Below are 23322 nucleotides of genomic sequence, written 5' to 3' on the forward strand. Positions count from 1 at the left end.
GGCGAGGCCGTGGCCACGCTCCCTCCTCAGCAGTCAGGGCCGCGGGAAGGGAGGTTTCTCCTTCACTATTAAAGCAACGCAAAGCTGGTCCCCCCCGCCCCGACTGCGTCTCCCTCTAGCGGCTGGAACGACTGAAAGCAAAACTCCCACGTCTGCGCGTCTGAATCGCGAGCGTCAGGAAGGCCCCTGCGCGCCCTCTGGCGGCCGCCTAGAGAATCCCGCGTTCCGGGCAGCCCGCGAAGGAAACTGCGCTCATTGTTCAGCGGAGCCCGCGCGCCCCCTGTTGGCAGACTGGTGAATCACCGGAGTTCTCCATGGCCCAGATCCACTGGCTAGTGGCAGGAGTGATGCTCTGCTCCATCCCGGCCTGCTCTCTTGGCGGGGACTCGCCTTGGACCGGTAGCCTAGGAAAAACGGAAATCCTCATGCTGTTGACGCAGCTGGCAAGTATCCCCTCTCAGTCATGCCTGAATGACAGAACCGACTTCAGATTTCCTGGGGAAACAGAGACTATCACCCATATTGAGAGGACACAGGGAATCTGTTTCCACCAGGAGATGCTCCAGCAGATCTTCAACCTTTTCAGCACAGAGCATAGCCGTGCTGCTTGGAACAACGCTCTCCTCAACCAGCTACTCTCTAGACTTGATTACAGCCTGGAACAGCTGGAGCAGATGGAAGAAGAAAATCTGGCTTGTCCCTATTTGGGAATTGTTGTCCGGGAGTACTTTCAAGGAATCCATCGCTATCTGAAGGAAAAGAATTTTGGCCCCTGTGCCTGGGAGATTGTCAGAGTGGAAATGCAAAAGTGCCTTTCCCTCATGTAACAATCTTCAAAGAAAAGTCAGCAAATAAAGAAGTTAGACTCGTGACTCCCTAATCAACTACATTATTGTTTGCTAAGCCCCACCAAAGCAATCTCGACTCATATTTCTGCACCAGCTGAAAAATACCTGAAACGAAAATCATGAGAATATTTAAAAAATGTATTGTGCATTATGAAGTCACAAAAATTTCTATGGTCTATTTTCTTAAATAAACAATTTTGTGACCACTTTTTGAAATTTATTTAGGGTCTGGAGGGTATTTGCTGTTCCCAAAGGGTGAAGTTCATTTTCTTATGGAAAGATTCTTCAGGATAGTATATGGTTAAAGATACTTGTCAGTTACGTTAATGCTCGCTGCTGTAATGGACAAACAGAAAAGTGTAATTTGATCATAACAGAAATTTATCTTTCCTTCACGTAAGAGCACAATGCAGGCACTTCTGATTAGATAAATCTTCTTTTCTTTTTTGTTTTTTCTTTTTGCTGAGGCAGATTCACCCTGAGCTAACATCCGCTGCCAGCCAATCTTCCTCTTTTTATACGTGAGCCACCTCCACAGCACGGCCACTAATAGGCGCGTGGTGTAGGTCCATGCCCAGGAACCCAACCCAAGCCACCAAAGCAGGGCATGCCAAACTTAACCACTAGGCCACCAGGGCTGGCCCAGTTGAATCTTCTTGTTGACTCTTCTCCAAACAGTGATTCAGGGACATGGTACCCTCTATTTTGTGGCTTAGGCATGTTCAACGTGTGACTCCCAATCTGTCTGTGGTAATTGAGTCTATTCCGCTCGGTTGTAAAGAGAAAAAGGAAGGTGGATCACATGGGATGTTTTCAAGGGCCAGGCCCGTACAGCGCAATATCACTTCTGCTCACATTAGTTGGCCTGAATTTCTTCTCATGGGACTTCTAAGTGCAGAGAAGTTGGGAAATAGACTCCAATCGGGTGACTGATGGAAGAGGAGACAAGTTTAGTGAAGAAGGCCACTCTCCATCATTGCACTCTTTAGACTGATGCTTTTTGAGGGGAAAAGAATAATAAATATGTTTTCTGCAAAGACTTTATGTAAAAATAGAAAAATGACCCAAAATCTGATTCCACCATTGAAACCTGGGGAGATGACGTGGATGTCACTTGTTCAACTTCACAGTATCATTGACCCTTTGAAAGAAGCATTCAAGTTGACTCCCAAAGGTGGGCTAAAGTTGAAAAACAGCCACGAGTGTGGAGACAACACAAGTTGTTTCCTTATTACCTGAGGGAGCCCAGGAAAGTATTACCAGGTAGCCCCTTGCAGGTATTCAGGATACTGGAATAAAAGTGGAGAGTGAGTTTTCCATTCATGACCAGGCCCAGGATTCCCATCCCATCCTGATATTCGAAATATTGAAAATGCAAACTTGAAGAAAATATCCCTGCAAATGGTTTTTTTAAAGTACACTACACAATATTAAATTCTACTTCTCTTGTAGAATTATGAAGAATTGACACAGTGTCTTTAGATCTATTGTCCTCTCAAATCATAGCTATCTAGTATATATTGGTGTTTTTCTTTCTCCTATTATTACCATGATTATTCTGCTCATGCACATTGATTGAGCTCCTGAGATGGTTAGGACTAGAATAGATGCCTAGGAAACAAGGTTGGGTAAGATGATTTCTCCACCCACAGGTATTTTACAGACTCCTGGGGGGGTAGTCTAAGGAGAAAATAGGTCAGGTCAGTTTTTAGTCCATTCGGGCTGCTTTAACAAATTAGCATCGAGTAGGTAGGTTATAAAGAGCTCAAATTTTTAGGTCACAGTTCTAGAGTCTCAAAATCCAAAATCAGAGTCTCAACATGGTCGAGTCATGGTCAGAGCCCACTTCCAGGTCCCACACTCCCGACTTCTTCTATCCTCATACAGCAGAAGAGCAAAGGATCTATCGCAGGCCTGTTCTATTGCAACACTAATTCCCTTCAGGAGGGCTCCACCCTCCCCCCCAATCACCTCCCAAAGGCCCCACCACATAATACCATCACCTTGAGTTTAGAATTTTTCAGTGATTTTTGTGGGGACACAGTATCATCACACAATATTCCCACCATAGCAGGGCATTAAAGCCTACGTGTCTGGCACCTGGAAGAGAGATGTAGCCATGCTTCCTACATAAAGCAGAACGAGCAGGTTAGCAGGCAAAAACAACAGACCAAGTTCTCAGAATCTGGACTCTTGATTTTCCACAAGTTTACTTCCAGATTTACTTGAAGTAATATTCTAAACATTACATGCCAAATTTTGGAAATCAAACTGAAATGGGGTCCACTATCCCATGGGAATGGGAGGAGATAACAGGAGGCAGATGACCATTCATCATTCTTTGCGAGGAGACTCCAGAGGTTCTCAGGGTGAAGATAGGCAACTGCCACTTCAGTAAAGAGCCGCCAAAACGTAACGTGGTCAATTGTGTGGCTGCTGTGAGCTGTGTCAGTCAGGGAGAGGGTGACGTTAGATATGTGGCTCTGTGGATGACACCAGGCTGGTTATTTCCTATTCTCACAAAGCAGATGGCAAATTAGAGACGAGGTCACACGTGTGAGCACTAGGCCAAGGCTGAAAATCATGCTGCTCTTGCAACTTGAATCCCCAGAGCCACATGCACCTTAGAGGAAATAGAATCCTAGTGGTTCTAGCAATAAACTCAGCGGCATTATTGCCATCAGTAAGGGTAGAGTGTCTAATCAGCCATGTCGACTATAATCCTAGCCAATGTGGCCGTGATGAAGCAAAATAGCTTGGTCATTCAGGAACACCCTCCAGGAGGAACAGAAAATCTGAGAAGCTTCTTTAGTAAAAATTCTTTATTTAGTGATTGCACTGGGCCTGGTGCCAAGGATAATACAGTGAATAAGACAGAGTCCAGTTACTAAGGAATTGATTTGCCAAAGACAGTCTCACCCCTACCATTTCAAGAGCAGGAATGGAGAGGGCCAAGGAACATAACTTCTTATGCAAGATAAAAAGAGTTCAGGATCGGAGCTAAAAGTTAATTCTTTACATGATAATAATATTCATCCAGTTCTGAATTTATTATGAAGATGGTTTACTTTTGTTTGAAAAGAATAGACTTGGATTGGAACCTCTGCAAGTCTTATAGGATTGGTGAAATTTAATGCAAAAATACAAAGAAAGATTTAAATTGATAATGTTGTCTAAATCGTGTATTGTCACTCTGGATGACATTGCTCCCAAAGGTACAAAAATTAGTTCTTAAGGATGTGAACATATCTTAGACATTACAATGCCTTGTGGTGCTCCAAAGCTCAGCCCTGTCCAAAAATATCTTATTCCTTAGCACTCATTTTCCTCTTTGGGTTTTCTTTGTGTATCAGACTGGAAGCACTGACATGGAGTGCATGAAATGTAAACTGTATGCAAAATCAGTGCTACAAATCTATGGTGACTTGATGGCTCATTGGAGAACTTTCTCTCCATCATCTGCTTGCTCTCAAAGCCATATTGTGAGAGGCGGCCTTCTTACTTCTGAGCTGCCATTGACTGTCCTGTGGATGCTGCTTATGTCTGAGCCTCAGAGTGACGTGGGCCTTGAGAATTAAATGCAAGTACTTTGTATTTTATGATTTAATTCTACTAAAGTTATTCAACAGATGAATAATTACGCCAAGCACTAAAAAAATGTTGACAATATCTAGATAAATATCTAGCGACTAGTGAAGTTAAAAATTATTTTCTGATTGAAACAAAGTTAAAAGTTTACTTAAATACATGCTGAGAAAGTAATTTATTTTTTCAATGGTTTTTAGCAGTTTTCATAGAGTTTTAAGTATATCTATACATTGGTATTATTATAAAGTATTTACATAAAATTTATTTGAGTATGTAATTGGCTACATTACTATTTATTTAAGTAATACATTACATTAAAAGTCACTTTGCAAACTTAGATATAAAGTAAAAATAAATGTCAATAGCTTTTAAATTTAACTTGGAGCTTAAAATTTTTAGTCATTCTTAATCCTGCACTGAATAAAGAGTAAATTTTGCACTTGCTTTTTCTATATGTAAAGTAGAGATATAAATAGGGTACATAAATAGATATATAGTATATCTGGGTTATCAAAATGTCATCAGGTCCAATTAGGAAAAAATATCTAAAAAGGCTCTAGGGGCAGGGGAAGGGGAGGCAATAATGGGAAAAAAAATGTTTGAGAAATGCTCCTCTCACCCATTTGGAGAGGGCAAAATGAAAAGCAAAAACAGAAGCAGAAAGTAAGGGTAACATTCAGAAAATGGAAACTGGCACGTGCCCTATTTGAGACACATGCACAAACAAAGGTCTTCAGAGAACCCAGAGACCAAGGGTCACAGGTCACCCCCTCAGCCAGGCCAGCAGCATCCACAAGATCCCCAACGGCCCTACCCTTTTCCTTCCTGACGGCCCTGGTGGTGCTCAGCTGCCACTCCATCTGCTCTCTGGGATGTGAGCTGCCTCACACCCACAGCCTGGGCAACACGAGGGTCTTGATGCTCCTGGAACAAATGAGGAGAATCCCCGCCTTCTCCTGCCTGAAGGACAGAAATGACTTTGGATTTCCCCAGGAGGTGTTTGATGGCAACCAGTTCCAGAAGGCTCAAGCCGTCTCTGTGGTCCATGAGATGATCCAGCAGACCTCCCACCTCTTCAGCACAGAGGGCTCATCTTCTGCCTGGGATGAGACCCTCCCGGACAAATTCTACACTGGACTTGATCAGCAGCTGACCGACCTGGAAGCCTGTCTGACCCAGGAGGTGGGAGTGGAAGAGACTCCCCCTGATGAATGAAGACTCCATGCTGGCTGTGAGGAGATACTTCCAGAGAATCACTCTGTATCTGCAAGAGAAGAAATACAGCCCTTGTGCCTGGGAGATTGTCAGAGCAGAAATCACCAGATCCTTCTCTTCATCAACAAACTTGCAAGAAAGATTGAGGAATGAGGAATGACACCTGGTTCAACATGGAAATGATTCTCACTGACTAATAATATCACACTTCCACGTGTTCTGCCATGTCAACGACTCTCATTTATGCTGTAATCATGACCTGAATCGAATCAATTTGTCAAATGTTTTCAGGAGTATTAAACATCATATTCCACTCTACAGGCACTAGTCACTTACAGATGACCATGCTGATCTATCTACCTCAATATTTACTTATCTACCTATCTATCTATTTCTTTATTTATAAGATTTCAATTAATTTTATTCATATAATATTATGTGCACCTTTATATTTACTTATAAGATTTCAATTAATTTTATTCATATAATATTATGTGCACCTTTACATTGTGGTTAAGAGAAAAAATCTATTCTTTATATTTAGTGAATTTATTATTTTCTTTGCTCATTAAATTGTTTCTATAGAAAATTTCTTGTATTTGTTTTTATTTTAAAAAGAAACACTAAGTCTGATTGTAACCTGATTAAAGAATGCATGGTACAATTCACTTACTAATAATATTTTTCAAGTTAGAAGTAAAAATAGCCTTCCTCTAAGTCTTCCTTTGTACACAAAATCTGAGAATATTATTCATTAATAATTATGTCTTGAGTAATTAATATGAACCCTGGGTAATGAGAATATTGTGAACAGGATATAGACCTTTCTCCTAAGGGGTTATTTGTTGAATAGGTCTAATAAATCCTTTTTTAAGAGGACAAATGCAGAGAGATGAGGCAGCTTGGCTGTCAAAATAAAGAGGGGAAAACAGAGCCCAGGAGCAGAGATGAAATTTTATTCTTAGCAAGAAGAAGAACACTATTAACACAAGTTTAATTTTAACAAAAAGACTTTCATCATCTGAAAGCTTTGAATCCATTTACCTTGAAACATCTGAAGTTTTTTTGGCAAATTAAACTTAAATCAAACGAAAAGAATAATTTAAATGGTTGATATCTTCTAATCTATTCTAATCTATTTGGAGCATACATAAGGAAAGCAAAAAAAAAAAAAACATAAAAAGTGTAGAAGAACATTCAGAAAATGAAAATTACTATGTTTTATATTTGAGAGGCATGTATAGACAGGATTTCAGAGAAACTCGGGGTCAAGACTCACACAGACACACATCTCATCCAGGCCACCAGCAGCCCCAAGGGCCCCAATGCCCACCCTCTGATGGCCCTCCTGATGGTTAGCTGCATCACCAACTGATCTGTGGGCTGACCTACCTCAGATCCATGTCCTGCTTCACAGGAAGACCTGATGGTTCTGAGACAAATGAGCAGGATCTCTCTGTTCTCCTGTCTGAAGGACATCTCTGGGAGATGGTATAGGGCAGCCAGTTCTAGAAGGCCCAGGCCTTCTCTGTCCTCCATGAGATGCTCCAGCAGATCTTCGACCTCATCCACACAGAGCGCTCCTCTGCTGCCTGGAACACGACCCTCCTGGACAACCTCTGCACCGGACTCCATCAGCAGCTGGAAGACCTGGACACTTGTTTGGCACAGAAAATGGGTAAAACTGAAGACACTCCTCTGGGAAGCAAGAACCTTACACTAGAGAAGAGGTACTTCCAGGCAATCTATCTCAATCTGAAAGAGAACCAATAGTGTGACTATGCCTGGGAAGCTGTCAAACTAGAAATCACGTGATCATTCTCTTCATATTCAAATTTGCAAGAAAGATTAAGAAGTAGAGTAAGGGATCAGGCGGAGTCAAGATGGCGGCGTAGGCAGACTCTGAGCTCACCTCCTCCCGTGGACACAGCCAATTTACAACTACTCGTGGAAAAATTACCCCTGAGACAGAACTGAAAACTGGATAAGAGGAACTCCTGCAACAACGGACAATCCTAACTGAGGTGGAAGAGGCAGAGACTCCGTTCTGGAGAGGAAAAACGCCGCCTTCACAAGCCGCCAGCGTCACGGCCGCCGGGAGCAGCTCACAGGTACGCAGCCTCCCTGGAGGCGCGGGGCCCTGAGCCGGGGAGCGCCCCCGCTGGGGGCATTTTGTGGACCCAGCACAATCGACACCAGCGGCATAATATCTGACTTTGCCTGCTACTAAAGCATTGGGTAGCACCCCCAGCAAACCCGGTTCACAAAGAAACTAAAACTGGCTCTTAAAGGGCCCGTGCAGAAACTCACCCGTTCCAGAAAGCATCCTAAAATCACCAGAAAGAAAGGTGCACACTGCTTCGGTGACAAGAGACTCACCTAATAGGCCCTGAGTGCATCATGGTGAGGGGTGAGACCTCTCCAGGGACTGGGACATTGGCGGCGGCCATTGTTGTGGCCTGGTGTGAGCCTGCTGACACAGACGCCATTGGAGTTCTCCCTGAGACCTGCTAGCCCAGGGTCTGCTCCACCCGCTAGAGCACCAATTTAATCCAGCTCAGCCAGGGCAGGCAGCCCACCCTAGAGACTGGCCCCACCCAACAACAAGCCCTCAGGCAACGTGTGGGCCTGCATAGATTGGTGACTGGATTCTCTGCAGCCTGGCAACTGAGCTGACTTGAGCGGGGCAGGGTGTGCACAAGGAGCGGGTGGAGAGTGTGGGGTGGTGGCGCAGTGTGTGGGGCTCCCGCCGTGGAGAGACTGGGTCCGCTGGGGGAGGTCGGGGCACTCACACGGGGCAGGACTGTGTTGACTGTGTGTGTGGACCTGTGGGCAACAGGGCTTGTCAGCTGCAGAAGACTTGTGCTTCTCAAAGACCCACATAGGAGGTTTGCCCCACCTTCCAAAGCCTGAAACAATTGGGTGCTCCTGTGCCTGAGGGCAGCCCCACCCAGCTGCAATCCCCAGAGAGCTGACAAGAGACCTAATAGGCTAGAGGTTTACAGCAATTGTAAGGCCCTGAGCCTAACAACCTGCCACACTGGGGGCCTACTCACTTAAAAGAAATACTGCAACACAAATGTGGTATTAGAACTTACAGCCAACTGTACTGGGGCTCCCCACACCTGATAAAGAGACTGAAGGGCCCACAACAACTACAAGCAGCTGAGCATTACAACAGCTGGCCAGGAGCATAACTCAGCCTCCCTGGGCGCCTATAGGGAGAGCTAATAGGCCACAATAGAAGGACACACGTAGCCCACATAGGGGCCACCCTGGAACATTGAGAACTGAGGGAAGCACACTGGAAGCATCCTAAGGCATCACTTACATAAGGTCACCTATCCAAGAGCAGGAGACGTAGCTGACCTACCTAATACGTAGACACAAGCACAGGGAAAGAGGCAAAATGAGGAGGCAAAAGAATACATTCCAAGTAAGGGAACAGGACAAAACCCCAGAAAAGGAACTAAGTGAAACAGAAATGAGCAACCTACCCGACAGAGAGTTCAAACTAAGAGTGTTAAGGATGCTCACTGATCTGGGGAGAAGAATAGATGAACTCAGTGAGAATGTCAACAAAGAAATGGAAGATATAAAAAGAACCAATCAGAAATGAAGAATACAATACTGGAAATGAAAAATTCATTAGAGGGACTCAAAAGCAGAGTAGAGGATACAGAAGAACGGATCTGTGAGCTGGAAGAAAGACTAGAAGAAATTACCCAAGGTGAACAGGTAAAAGAGAAAAGAATTAAAAAGAGTGAGGACAGTCTAAGGGACCTCTGGGACAACATCAAGCGCACTAACATCCGTGTTATAGGTGTCCCGGAAGGAGAAGAGCGAGACCAGGGGGCAGAGAATCTATTTCAAGAAATAATAGATGAAAACTTCCCTAACCTAAGGAAGGAAACAGGCATCCAGGTACAGGAGGCACAGAGAGCCCCAAACAAGATAAACCCAAAGAGGCCCACACCAAGACACATCATAATCAAAATGTCCAGAATTAAAGATAAAGAGAGAATCCTAAAAGCCGCAAGAGAATGTCAAGTTACATACAAGGGAAACCCCATAAGGCTATCAGCTGACTTCTCAGCAGAAACCTTACAGGCTAGAAGAGAATGGCACGATATATTTAAAGTGCTAAAAGGAAAAAACTTACAGCCAAGAATACTCTACCCAGCAAGGTTATCGTTCAAAATGGAAGGAGAGATCAAAATTTTCCCAGATAAGCAAAAATTAAAGGAGTTTGTCACCAAGAAACCAGTGTTACAAGAAATGTTAAAGGGACTGATTTAAGGGGAAAAGAGAAGACCACAAATAGGAAAAATTATCTATTTCCACGATTAGAACGTAATGGATACAAATGCACAAAAAAGAGGTTAGATATGATATCAAAAACATAAAAGGAGGGAGGAGGGTAGTTAAAGAGTACAGCTTTCATACAGAGGTCAAACTAAAGTGACCATCAATTCTGTATAGAAGAAGTAAGGAACAGAGAAGGACTACTAAAACACTGAGGGAAAAAAATAAATAAATAAAGTTAAAAAATGGCAGTAAGTACATACTTATCAATAGCTACTTTAAACGTCAATGGACTAAATGCTCCAATTAAAAGGCATAGGGTGGCTGACTGGATAAAAAAACAAGACCCATATATATGCTGCATACAAGAGACACACTTCAGACCTAAAGACACTCACAAACTGAAAGTGAAGAGATGGAAAAAGATACTCCACGCAAATGGCAATGAAAAGAAAGCTGGGGTAGCAGTACTCATATCAGACAAAATAGACTTTAAAACAAAAACTGTAAAAAGAGACAAAGAAGGGCATTACATAATGATCAAGGGAACAATCCAACAAGAAGATATAACACTTGTAAATATCTACGCACCCAATGTAGGTGCACCTAAATATATAAAGCAATTATTAACAGACATAAAAACAGAAATAGACAGTAACACAATAATAGTAGGGGACTTTAACACTCCACTTACACCAATGGATAGATCATCCAAACAGAAGATCAATAAGGAAACATTGGCCTTAAACGACACACTACAACAGATGGACCTAGTAGATATATACAGAGCATTCCATCCAAAAACCGAAGAATACACGTTCTTTTCAAATGCACATGGAACATTCTCCAGGATTGATCACATATTAAGCCACAAAACAAGTCTCCATAAATTTAAGAAGATTGAAATAATACCAAGCATCTTTTCTGACCACAACGGTATGAAACTAGAAATCAACTATAGGAAGAAAATCAGAAAAGCCACAAATACGTGGAGATTAAACAAAATGCTTCTGAACAACGACTGGGTTAACGAAGAAATCAAAGAAGAAATCAAAAAATACCTGGAGACAAATGAAAATGAAAATACGACATGCCAGAATTTATGGGATACAGCAAAAGCGGTTCTAAGAGGGAAGTTTATAGCGATACAGGCCTATCTCAACAAACAAGAAAAATCTCAAATAAACAATCTAACAATGCACCTAAAGGAACTGGAAAAAGAAGAACAAACAAAGCCCAAAATCAGTAGAAGAAGGGAAATAATAAAAATCAGAGCAGAAATAAATGAAATGGAGACCAAAAAAACAATAGAAAAAATTAATAAAACCAAGAGCTGGTTCTTTGAAAAGATCAACAAAATAGACAAACCTTTAGCTAGACTCACCAAGAAAAAAGAGAGAAGGCACAAATAAGTAAAATCAGAAATGAAAGAGGAGAGGTTACAACAGACACCTCAGAAATACAAAAGATTATAAGAGAATACTATGAAAAACTATATGCCAACCAATTTGACAATCTGGAAGAAATGGATAAATTCTTAGAATCATACAACCTTCCAAAACTGGATCAAGAAGAAGTAGAGAATTTGAATAGACCAATCACCAGTAAGGAGATCGAAACAGTAATCAAAAACCTCCCCAAAAATAAAAGTCCAGGACCAGACGGCTTCCCTGGTGAATTCTACCAAACATTCAAAGAAGACTTAATACCTATCCTTCTCAAACTCTTCCAAAAAATTGAGGAGGGGGGGAAGCTCCTAACTCATTCTCTGAAGCTGACATTACCCTGATACCAAAACCAGACAAGGACAACACAAAAAAGAAAATTACAGGCCAATATCACTGATGAACATCGATGCGAAAATCCTCAACAAAATACTAGCAAATCGCATACAACAATACGTTAAAAAGATTATACACCATGATCAAGTGGGATTTATTCCAGGTATGCAGGGATGGTTTAACATTCGCAAATCAATCAACGTAATACACCACATTAATAAAATGAAGAACAAAAATCACATGATCATCTCAATAGATGCAGAGAAAGCATTTGACAAGATCCAGCATCCATTTATGATAAAAAGTCTGAATAAAATGGGTATAGAAGGAAAGTACCTCAACATAATAAAGACCATATATGAGAAACCCACAGCTAATATTATCCTCAATGGTGAAAAACTGAAAGCTATCCCTCTAAGAACAGGAACCAGACAAGGATGCCCACTGTCACCACTCCTATTTAACATAGTATTGGAAGTCCTAGCCAGAGCAATCAGGCAAGAGAAAGAAATAAAAGGGATCCAAATTGGAAAGGAAGAAGTGAAACTGTCACTATTTGCAGATGACATGATTTTATATATAGAAAACCCTAAAGAATCCACCAGAAAACTTTTAGAAGTAATAAACGAATATGGTAAAGTTGCAGGATACAAAATCAACATACAAAAATCAGTTGCATTTCTGTACACTAACAACGAAGTAGCAGAAAGAGAAATTAAGAATACCATCCCATTTACAATTGCAACAAAAAGAATAAAATACCTAGGAATAAACTTAACCAAAGAGGTGAAAGATCTGTACAGCGAAAACTATAAAACATTTCTGAAAGAAATTGAAGAAGACACAAAGAAATGGAAAGATATTCCGTGCTCTTGGATTGGAAGAATTAACATAGTTAAGATGTCCATACTTCCTAAAGCCATCTATAGATTCAATGCAATCCCTATCAAAGTTCCAACAACATTTTTCACAGAAATAGAACAAAGAATACTAAAATTTATATGGAACAACAAAAGACCCCGAATAGCTAAAGGAATCCTGAGAAAAAAGAACAAAGCTGGAGGTATCACACTCCCTGACTTCAAAATATACTACAAAGCTATAGTAACCAAAACAGCATGGTACTGGCACAAAAACAGACACACAGATCAGTGGAATAGAATCGAAAGCCCAGAAATAAACCCACACATCTATGGACAGCTAATCTTTGACAAAGGAGCCAAGAACATACAATGGGGAAAAGAAAGTCTCTTCAACAAATGGTGTTGGGAAAACTGGATAGCCATATGCAAAAATGAAAGTAGATCCTTACCTTACACCATACACAAAAATTAACTCCAAATGGATTAAAGACTTGAATGTAAGACCTGAAACTGTGAAAGTTCTAGAAGAAAACATAGGCAGTACGCTCTTCGACATCGGTCTTAGCAACATCTTTTCAAACACCACGTCTGACCGGGCAAGAGAAACAATAGAAAAAATAAACAAATGGGACTACATCAAACTAAAAAGCTTCTGCACAGCAAAGGAAACCATCAACAAAACGAAAAGACAACCTAACAATTGGGAGAAGATATTTGCAAACCATACATCTGATAAGGGCTTAATCTCCAAAATATATAAAGAACTCATGCATCTCAACAACAAAAACTACCAACCCAATTAAAAAATGGGCAAAAGACCTGAACAGACATTTCTCCAAAGAAGATATACAGATGGCCAACAGACACATGAAAAGATGTTCAAAATCACTAATTATCAGGGAAATGCAAATCAAAACTACAATGAGATATCACCTCACGCCCGTCAGAATGGCTATAATTAACAAGACAGGAAACAACATGTGTTGGAGAGGTTGTGGAGAGAAGGGAACTCTCATACACTGCTGGTGGGAGTGCAAACTGGTGCAGCCACTATGGAAAACAGTATGGAGATTCCTCAAAAATCAACGATAGAACTACCATATGATCCAGCTATTCCACTGTTGGGTATTTATCCAAAGAACTTGAAAACACCAATTTGCAAAGGTACATGCACCCCTGTGTTCATTGCAGCCTTATTCACGATAGCCAAGACTTGGAAGCAACCTAAGTGCCCATCAAGGGACGAATGGATAAAGAAGCTGTGGTATATATACACAATGGAATACTACTCAGCCATAAGAAACGATTTAAATCCAGCCATTTGTGACAAGATGGATGGACATTGAGCGTATAATGCAAAGTGAAATAAGTCAGAGGGAGAAGGTCAAATACCGTATGATTTCCTTCATTAAGTAGTAGATAGTGACAACAATGGACGGATACATAGGGACAGAGATTGGATTGGTGGTTGCCAGAGGGGAGGGGGGAGGGAGGAGGATGAAAGGGATAATTCGGTGCATGTGTGTGGTGATGGGTTGTAATTAGTATTTTGGTGGTGAACATGATGTGGTCCATGCAGAAATAGAAGTACAATGATGTACACCTGAAATTTTTACAATGTTATAAACCAATGTTACTGCAATAAACAAAAAATTAAAAAAAAAAAAAAAAAAGTAGAGTAAGGAACCCGATTCTCTTCAACTAGTACACTGTCCCATTCCCACATGTTTAGTCATTTTAAAGACTCTTATTTCTGCTTTCGTCTTAGAATGTATTGAGTTAAATTGTTTGAAATTGTGTTAAAATGTTGTTCTTAAGGGATTATCTCTGGGGCATATTCCTTGAGAGACACCTATAATGACGCTATGTATGTATTCATGTTTTGCGGGAACTTCTGGTTTCCCATTCAACATGTAACCAGCTTGGAAGTCGTCATTCTTGATCTCATATCAACAACAACAACAAAAATGCCAAGCAAACTGAAAAACAACAACTCTTCTGAGAGCCATCAGAGAATTGAGGTCACAGTGCGAGCTGCTGCCCTTATAACTGCAGAGAGAGGAGGCTGCAGAGATCGTGGCTTACCTGGAGCAGACACACAGGAGCAGAAACCACAGCTGAAGCTAGTATTGGTAGGAACACTTCAACTATCATTCAGGAATTACTGAAGGGCCCATGTGCATGAGCTAATGATTTAAAAACTGCAGGATGTCCAGTCTTTGGGGGGCCCCACACATTTGTGGGTTTTACCTTCAGGAGCCTCACTAGGTTCTCACTGTGAAGATCAGAGAAAAATCTCCTGGTGCTTCCAGCAGAGGAAGGGAAAAAGAAATCATTATGAAATGCTCTCAAATCATTTTGAACTACTTATAACAAAGGCCCGCCCTCAAGGGAAACTATTTTATCAGAGACTAACCCACCTGGGGGAGGGGAAATACCTGACTCCAAACCCTTTTCACTTTCCTGTCTCACATAATAGGGTGGTACAATGGTGAGAAACACTTGCGAAGGTTGCAGCCCAGGGGCACAGGCTCACTAAAAGACTGAGACATAATCATAGCATTCTAGAACACGTCCCCTCCCCCATAACAACATCACATCAATAGCATTCTAGTGTAATAACAAGTGATTACAACTGAAGGGACAACAAGTGTCAGACTTTATTGAAGAAGTCTCTAGGGAAACCCAAAGACAGCAAGGGAGGAAAAAGCAAGGCCACAAGAGGAAATTTTAGCCTCTGACACCTATGACACATTACTATGTCAATTTAGTAATATGGTTACCTAATCTTCCCCTTTGTTACGTTGCTCTGTTATTATAAAATACATCTTCTTTTGGTGTAGACATTCATACGTCAAGACTTCGTCTTCTTGATTGTTTCCTTTCTGACTTTTATATTCCACCAGAAATTGGTGGCTTGTAAATATCTGATATGGAGATTAGTCTCCTAAACTGAAACTGAAAAAATATACATATTTGAATAATATGTAGTAGATAATATATGATAGCATGTATTATAGTATATAACATATTAAAAAAGTATATATATATTAATAAATAGATATATGATATTCATTTACTGATTCTGATACCTGGCACATTTCCCCCTTCCTCTCTGCTTTTCTGTATCCCATTCTTGCACTCCCATCTCCCTGGTGTTGAAATCCCCAGTGTGCTCCCTCATTCACTCCTCATTAACCTGTTCTGCCCATTCATACCACTGCTTCCTGTTCCCTTGTGGTTTCTGGTTGTCAATTTTACTTGAGTCCAAAGCCACCAATTGAAATCAAAAGTGGTGCCAAAGTTCTAGGTTTTTCGGAAACTCCCATATGGGAGGCTGTTTCTTTTCTTTTTCTCCTGGTGACTATTTTTGGAGATGAGGGGATGTCCTTGTTGCAATGATGTAACAGTAGCTGTAGCAAAAAGGAACTAGAAAGCAGGGTCCATTTCCCTGTGGACTATTAAAATGTTTATACAGGAAGAGTGCCACCTACTGGCCAAGATGGACAAAGACCGCGACCAAGTTTGGAGACCTGGCTTCTGTTCTAGGTAAAAGTCTGTCTCCTAGCGGGAGATTTTTCTCCAGAGCTAAACAAGGCTCTTTCTTGGAAAGAACTGACTCTAATACTGGAGAAGACTTTATATATTTTTAAAAATACACTTTTTTTTAAAGAGCAGTTGGGTTCACAGCAAAATTGAGCAGAAGGTATAGAGATTTCCCATATAGCCTCCGCCCCCAGATAAGCATAGTCTCCCCCGTTATCAACATCCCCTACCAGATGGAACATCTGTTACAATTGCTTCCAAGGGTGTGAAAATAGGTTCATGGAGGTGTGAACAAATCTCAGATATTACAATGGTTTGTGGCACTCCAAAGGTCAAACTTGTCTAACAAAAACTTATTCCTTGGTATTTATTTTCTCTCATTGGTTTCCTTGTGTATCACACAAGAAGCATTGACACTGGATTCATGGAAGAAACACAACATGTATGCGACATCAGTGCTACAAACTTATGGATTATAGATGGCTGTGATTGGAGGACCTTCTCTCCATTGCTTCCTGGATCTCAAAGTCATATCGTGGAGGTCGCCTCTGCATACGTAAGGCTGCCATTGGCTGTCCTGTGGATGTTGCTTATGTTTGATCCTCAGTGCTTCTGAGTGTGACGTGGGCTTTGGGAATTAAATACAAATAGGTTATATTTTATGATTGAATTCTACTAAAGTTACTCAACACATCAATAATTATGTCTAGTGCTAAACAGAAAAAAATGCTGACAATATCTTGATGAATATCTAGTACCTAGAGAAGTTAAAGATTATTTTCTCATATGAGGCAAAATTAAAATTCAGTTCACTAAAAGTAAATGTCAAGAAAATAGTTCAATTTTTCAATTGCTTTTAGCAGTTTTGAATGATTTTAAATATTTCATTACATTGAACCTATTATTATGTATTTTTACAAATTGTTAATTTGCATATGTAATTTTATACACTACAATTTATATAAGTAAATAAATTATAAGTCACTCAGCAAATTTAGTTAAAAAGATAAATGTCAATAGCTTTTAAATTTAACTTGTAGCTTAGAATTTTTATTTAGTCATGCCTAAACTTGCATTGAATAAAAGAGTGGGGGGTTCAATTAGCAAAACACCTAAAAAGACTCCAGGGGCAGGGGGCAATAATGAAAGAAAAAAGTTGAGAAATGCTGCTTTCACCCATTGGAGAGTGCAAAATGAAAAGCAAAACAAGAGTAGAAAGGAAGAGAGAACATTCAGAAAATGAAAACTCGCATGACCCCTATTTAAGACTCATGCACAAAGGAAGGTCTTCAGAGAACCCAGGGACCAAGGTCATAGGGTCACCCACCTCAGCCAGACCAGCAGCATCTGCAAGATCCCCAATGGCCCTACCCTTTTCCTTCCTGACGGCCCTGGTGGTGCTCAGCTGCCACTCCATCTGCTCTCTGGGATGTGAGCTGCCTCACACCCACAGCCTGGGCAACACGAGGGTCTTGATACTCCTGGAACAAATGAGGAGAATCTCCTCCTTCTCCTGCCTGAAGGACAGAAATGACTTTGGATTCCCCCAGGAGGTGTTTGATGACAACCAGATCCAGAAGGCTGAAGCCATCTCTGTGGTCCATGAGATGATCCAGCAGATCTTCCACCTCTTCAGAACAGAGGGCTCGTCTGCTACCTGGGATGAGACCCTCTTGGACAAACTTCACACTGAACTTTATCAGCAGCTGACTGACCTGGAAGCCTGTCTGACACAGGAGGTGGGGGTGGAAGAGACTCGCCTGATGAATGAGGACTCCACGCTGGCTGTGAGGAGATACTTCCAGAGAATCACTCTGTATCTGCAAGAGAAGAAATACAGCCCTTGTGCCTGGGAGATTGTCAGAGCAGAAATCATGAGATCCTTCTCTTCATCAACAAATTTGCAAGAAAGGTTAAGGAGTAAGAAATGAAGCCTGGTTCAACATGGAAATGGTTCTCACTGACTGATAAGATCACACTTCCACGTGTTCTGTCATGTCAAAGACTCTCATATCTGCTGTAATCATGACCTGAACCGAATCAATTTGTCACATGTTTTCAAGAGTATTAAGCACCATCATATTCAACTCTACAGGCACTAGTTGCTCACAGATGACCATGTTGATCGATTTATTTATCCATCTATTTAAATATTTATTTATAATATTTAAATTATTTTTGATCATATAATATCATGTGCACCTTTACGTTTCAGTAATATAATAAAACATGTTTTTATACTTACTCAAGTTATTTTGTTTCGTTTATTAAATTTTTACTATCAAAAATGTCTTATATTTGCTCATTCTTTAAAAAGAAACACCAAGCCTGGTTGTGCAACTTGGTTAAAGAATGGCTGGCACCATTGATTTACCCATCATATTATATTCAAATTATATGTAACAAGTGACTTTCTATAAAGCAGGCTGTGTGTGGCCTTCAGGATATAGAGGTTGTGGAGGATCCAAATTTGCCACCCCAAAATATGTCCCTTTTTTTTTTTGGTGAGGAAGTTCGGCCCTGAGTTAACATCTGCCAATCCTCCTCTTTTTGCTGAGGAAAACTGGCCCTGGGCTAACATCTGTGCCCATCTTCCTCCGCTTTATATGGGACGCCGCCACAACGTGGCTCACCAAGAGGCGTGTTGGTGCATGCCCGGAATCCAAACCGGCGAATCCCGGGCCGCCACAGTGGAGCATGCGCACCTAATTGCTTGCGCCACCAGGCCGGCCCCAAAATATGTCTCTTTGGCTTGATTACTTTTTAAGAACAAAAGACTCAAGAAGAAACTGACCTTCCGTCTAACTGCCTAAAAGAATTTAAGATAGAAGGCCTGTTCTCGGAAGGAGCTAATACTATAAGATAGCAATAGCATGATATAAACTAGGTGTGACAGAGAGGGAGGAACCTAGCAAGGGCCATTTAATCATAGTCCTCTCCATCTCTCACTGTCTTTGCTTGGCATGGTCAACATTTGTTTATCAAACATTTGCTTTTCCATCTCCACGTGAATTGCCTTCCTCCCCTTTGAAATCTCAAACCATTACCGGCGAATTCCTCCTTTGTCTTTAGCTGAAGATGGTATTTAAGGTGGTGGCTTTGGCCATTTTGGCAGGTTACTCAGTTTTCCTGGGTTTCTCCCATGTATACATGTTATTAAATTTTGCTTAATTTTCTCCTGTTATTCCGTCTCATGTTAATTTAATTCTTAGACAAGCCAGTAGAACCTACAGGTTAGAGGAATCGTTCTTCCTATCCTACAAGGTGAATATAGAGCAAGAGAGAGTCCTGGTCTCTTGTATCCTTTATTTTTGTAGGGAAAGGAGCCTAAAAACAATAATCATAATTAATATCAGTTATGTTAAATACTATAACAAGAAGAAGGAGAAACAAATGGATTCTCTCGCCAGAAGCAAGAGTGAAGAATGCCAGAAAGTAAAAATAAAAGTAGTAGATATCCTCTACAGTTGGCCGGTAGACATCTAAGCGCAAATATCCATTGTCAATTGGAAATATGAGTTTGCAATTCACAAGGAATGCCATGGATCAAGGTCCATATCTGGTAACTGAAAGCCAGAAATGGAGGTGGTCATGTGGGGAGACAGTGTAGAGTGAGAAAAAGACTTGAACTTGATTCTGAGGACCTTCAAAGGGACGGGAGGGAAGAGCCACAGAGGTAGAATGGCCATACATTAGAAGAACAACAAGAGAGAAAGGTGATAAGGGTTATTTAAGAAAATAAATGTGCTTAGAAGAACATCAGTGGATTCATGGAAGATGTGGATTAAAACTGCCCACTACATCAGGAGAATGGATGGCATTGACGACCTTAATGAGAGTTGGTTTGGTAGAAGCAGAAACCACATTAGAGTAGATGGAAACATAAATAGAGAAGTTAGTAACTCTGTGGTGAAGAAAGAAATACTGTGCAATCCGGAAAAGAATGTGGGTTAGTTTTTCTGTGCTTAGTTTTTTCTGTTTTGCAGTATATTTTTTTCTGGATGATTTCATGTAAGTGATGTACTAGCAAATCATATAAATTCTTTTATATTACTCTTCGGTAATTTTTCCTAATTTTATGAATATCACTATCGTTTGTGGATTCCAAGATAACCAAATTACCATGGACGTAATGACTGACAGATTTCCATAAAAAATGAAAGCGGGAAATTGGATCAGGCAATTTCTTTCTCAATACTTAAGGTAAAGAAAAAAATTGGTCAAAATCAGCTGAAAATACAACTTGAATATAGAGCAAGAGAGAGTCGTGTATAATTCAGGAGTAGAAACATATTTAACAATTATAACAGAAATCTAGCATACAAAACTCACAAAGTCACCCATAACTCACAATAAAGAAATTTTCATTGAAATTCCATTCTGCTTGGACATACGTCCTCTCAGGGAAGACAGCACCCTGCTGGCTAAGTGCTACAAGGGCAAAGACCAAGACGGGAGGGCAGGCTTCTGATCTAGGCAGCTCCTACCACTTTCTGAGGATGTCCCTTCAAGCTACAAAAAGCCTACTTCTTGGCAATAACAGATTCTAATACTGTCATAATGTTGTTTCCTTATCCTTTGTCTATTACAAAGAGAAAGAGTCTCTGAGTCTCCAGCTCCAGGCAGGGTATGGACTCTTTGGGATAGGGTAGTCATAAGGACAGAGAAAGATATGCTCCCTGCCTACAATCTACTGTGGAGACCAGAGCCTTCCTATGGATCGCCCTTTCCACATACTGTGGGAGATTGGCAGGTGGAGCCGCCAATCTGGGCATGGAACTCAATGGCAATCAGGAAAATCTCACATTTGATAGTGCGTTAAACAGCTCTCAACAGTACCATTTTAGTTTCACACATTTATCCCGAATATCAGACTTCAATTATAATCAAATAAAAAATATTCTCATTGCCACATTGAATAACAATCTTGACATCTCTTTCACTTGGTAGTACAAACTGTCTAGGTAGCAAAAGAGATAAGTCTGATATAAGCTAAGGAATGTGAATGAATAGTATCATTGTCACCTGAGAGCTAGTGACATTTTATTTATTCAAACATATCAATTTTGGTATAATTTGCGAGGAATTGCTGTAATAAGCACAATACTTTCACTGATGTATTTCACCAGGAAGTGTGTGTGAATTGCTAAGCTAACAGGGAGGTCCTGCAACTGCAGAGAGTTCTCGAATCTTTTCCTTAGGTTACACACTCAACATGTGGTTGAGGTTACACACTCAACATGTGGTTGAGGTTACACACTCAACATTTGGACTTACTGCTCGCCAACTTGGGGTTGGCTAGGGCCTTTGTTAAATTTCAAAGGATTTTTGCCCTTTGCTGTATACATATATGTATACCAAAGGATGTATACATATACGGGGAAAGATTGATTTTCAGGAATTGGCTTAGGTGATTGTGGAGGCCTGGCAAGTCCAAAATCTGCAGAGTAGGTCAGCACGCTAGAGACACTAGGAAGAGTTGCAGTTCGATTCCAAAGGCAGTTTGCTGGCAGAATTCCTTTGTATGGATTCACAACAAATTTCCCCAAGATGTGCCACTCTTGCATGCAGATTATTTCAAGCTAAAAACAATCAAAGTCAAAAGACCCAGGAAAAACCTTTGATCTTCCCCCTAACTGTCTAAAAAGAATTTAGATAGAAGATCTGTTCAAGGAAGGAGCTATCACCATAGATAACTATAGAATAACATGAACTAGGTGTGGTAGACAGGGAGGAACCTAGCAAGCCCTGTTTGACCAAAGTCCTCTCTGTATCCCATTATTTCTGGATGGCCTAGCAAACATTTGTTTACCAAACATTAGCTTTTTGTCTTTCTGCAAACTGCCTCCTTTCTCTTTCAAGTCCCAGACCCCTGCTCCCTTCGGCTTAGTCCAGAATGACATATACACCTCATTTTGCCTGCCTATCTTTGGAATTTTTCATGCTTATGTGAATTCTCTGTGCTCATATATTAAATTTGATTTTCCCCTGTTAATCTGTTGTATGCCATTTTAATTATTTGATCAGCTAGAAGAACAAAGAGGGGAAAGAGGAAGTTTCTCTATTCTTAAGAATAAGACACCTTCTTATTCTTCAGAGGGTCAACCTTTTCTATTAAGGCCTTCAACTTATTGGATGCGGCCCACCCATATTATGGAGGGTAATCTGCTTTACCCAAAGTCTACTGATTTAAATGTTAAATGCCCATAATCTCATGCAAAACATACCTTCACAGAAACATCTAGAATAATGTTTGACCAAATATCTGGGTACTGTGGCCTAGCCAAGTTGACATATAAAATTAACTATCACACAGCTCTTCCCTAATTGATGTCTTAATACTTTTCAAATATTATTCCTCTTCTATTCTTTGATGGCTGCTTATGTATTTTCTATAGTTTACTTAATTTTCCTTATTCTATTGGTTTCTGGGTGACCAAAACCTGAGATCAGGCTCTATTCAGTCATTTTGCCAGAAAAGTCTCTGTAGCCATACCCCATTCTATATTAAGAAGGTAGAAATTTGTGTATATTCAAATACAACCAACATTTCCTTTTTTAGGTCACCTATTTCTCATGAGCTTACCATGTTATCCTGGGCCTCCTCTCTCTTTTTAAAAATCTACTCTTCCTGTCAATTCTTCATTCCATCAAGATTTTATTATCATCTATAGTATGAGATGAGATTTTACATTGATTTCTTCCTAGATTGCTAACTAATCATACTAGAACCATTTATTGAAAAAAATTTTCCACCATATCAGCATCACATATATCCTTTATCTTAAAGCTAATTAATACAGATAAAACAATTTCAGAGACTATGTGCTTTAATAATCCGTTTACCTAATTTCTCCCTATATCACACTGTTTTTAGTATTACTACTATAATCTCATCTCATTTTCTAGAAGAGATGGATACGTCAAAACTTTTTCTATTCTTTAACATTATTTGCATTCTTCCTGATTAAATTTATATTTTATCTACAATATAGAGCATCAACTTCATGAAAATCACAGACTTTTGGGGATGCACAGATAGCCAAATTGCAATGCATATTAAAAAAAAAAAGATAAGGGACGGCCAGCCCCGGTGGCCTAGCAGTTAAGTTGGGTGCGCTCTGCATCAGTGGCCCGAGTTTGGTTTCTGGGTGCAGGCCTACACTGCTTGGTTAG

The 23322-nt window shown here is 40.5% G+C and overlaps 2 protein-coding genes and 2 pseudogenes across 2 annotated transcripts; all 4 read left to right on the top strand.

Annotated features, from left to right (window-relative positions):
• Positions 1-314: 314 nt before the first annotated feature.
• On the top strand, positions 315-827 carry LOC101388836 (interferon alpha-2-like). The gene has a single exon (XM_014786013.2). It carries the CDS (start codon positions 315-317, stop codon positions 825-827), a length of 513 nt encoding a protein of 170 aa, XP_014641499.2.
• Positions 828-5042: 4215 nt separating this feature from the next.
• On the top strand, positions 5043-5872 carry LOC147914428 (interferon alpha-4-like; annotated as a pseudogene).
• A 430-nt stretch (positions 5873-6302) lies between these two features.
• On the top strand, positions 6303-14768 carry LOC101388573 (interferon omega-2-like; annotated as a pseudogene).
• Positions 14769-17362: 2594 nt separating this feature from the next.
• On the top strand, positions 17363-18343 carry LOC147914429 (interferon alpha-4-like). Its single transcript, XM_087444221.1, has one exon. The coding sequence runs from the start codon at positions 17418-17420 to the stop codon at positions 18075-18077; it is 660 nt and encodes a 219-aa protein (XP_087300347.1). The 5' UTR covers positions 17363-17417; the 3' UTR covers positions 18078-18343.
• Positions 18344-23322: the final 4979 nt, after the last annotated feature.

Source organism: Ceratotherium simum, chromosome 20, assembly GCF_057802395.1.
Source record: "Ceratotherium simum simum isolate JZ-2026a chromosome 20, ASM5780239v1, whole genome shotgun sequence".
NCBI lineage: Eukaryota > Metazoa > Chordata > Mammalia > Perissodactyla > Rhinocerotidae > Ceratotherium > Ceratotherium simum.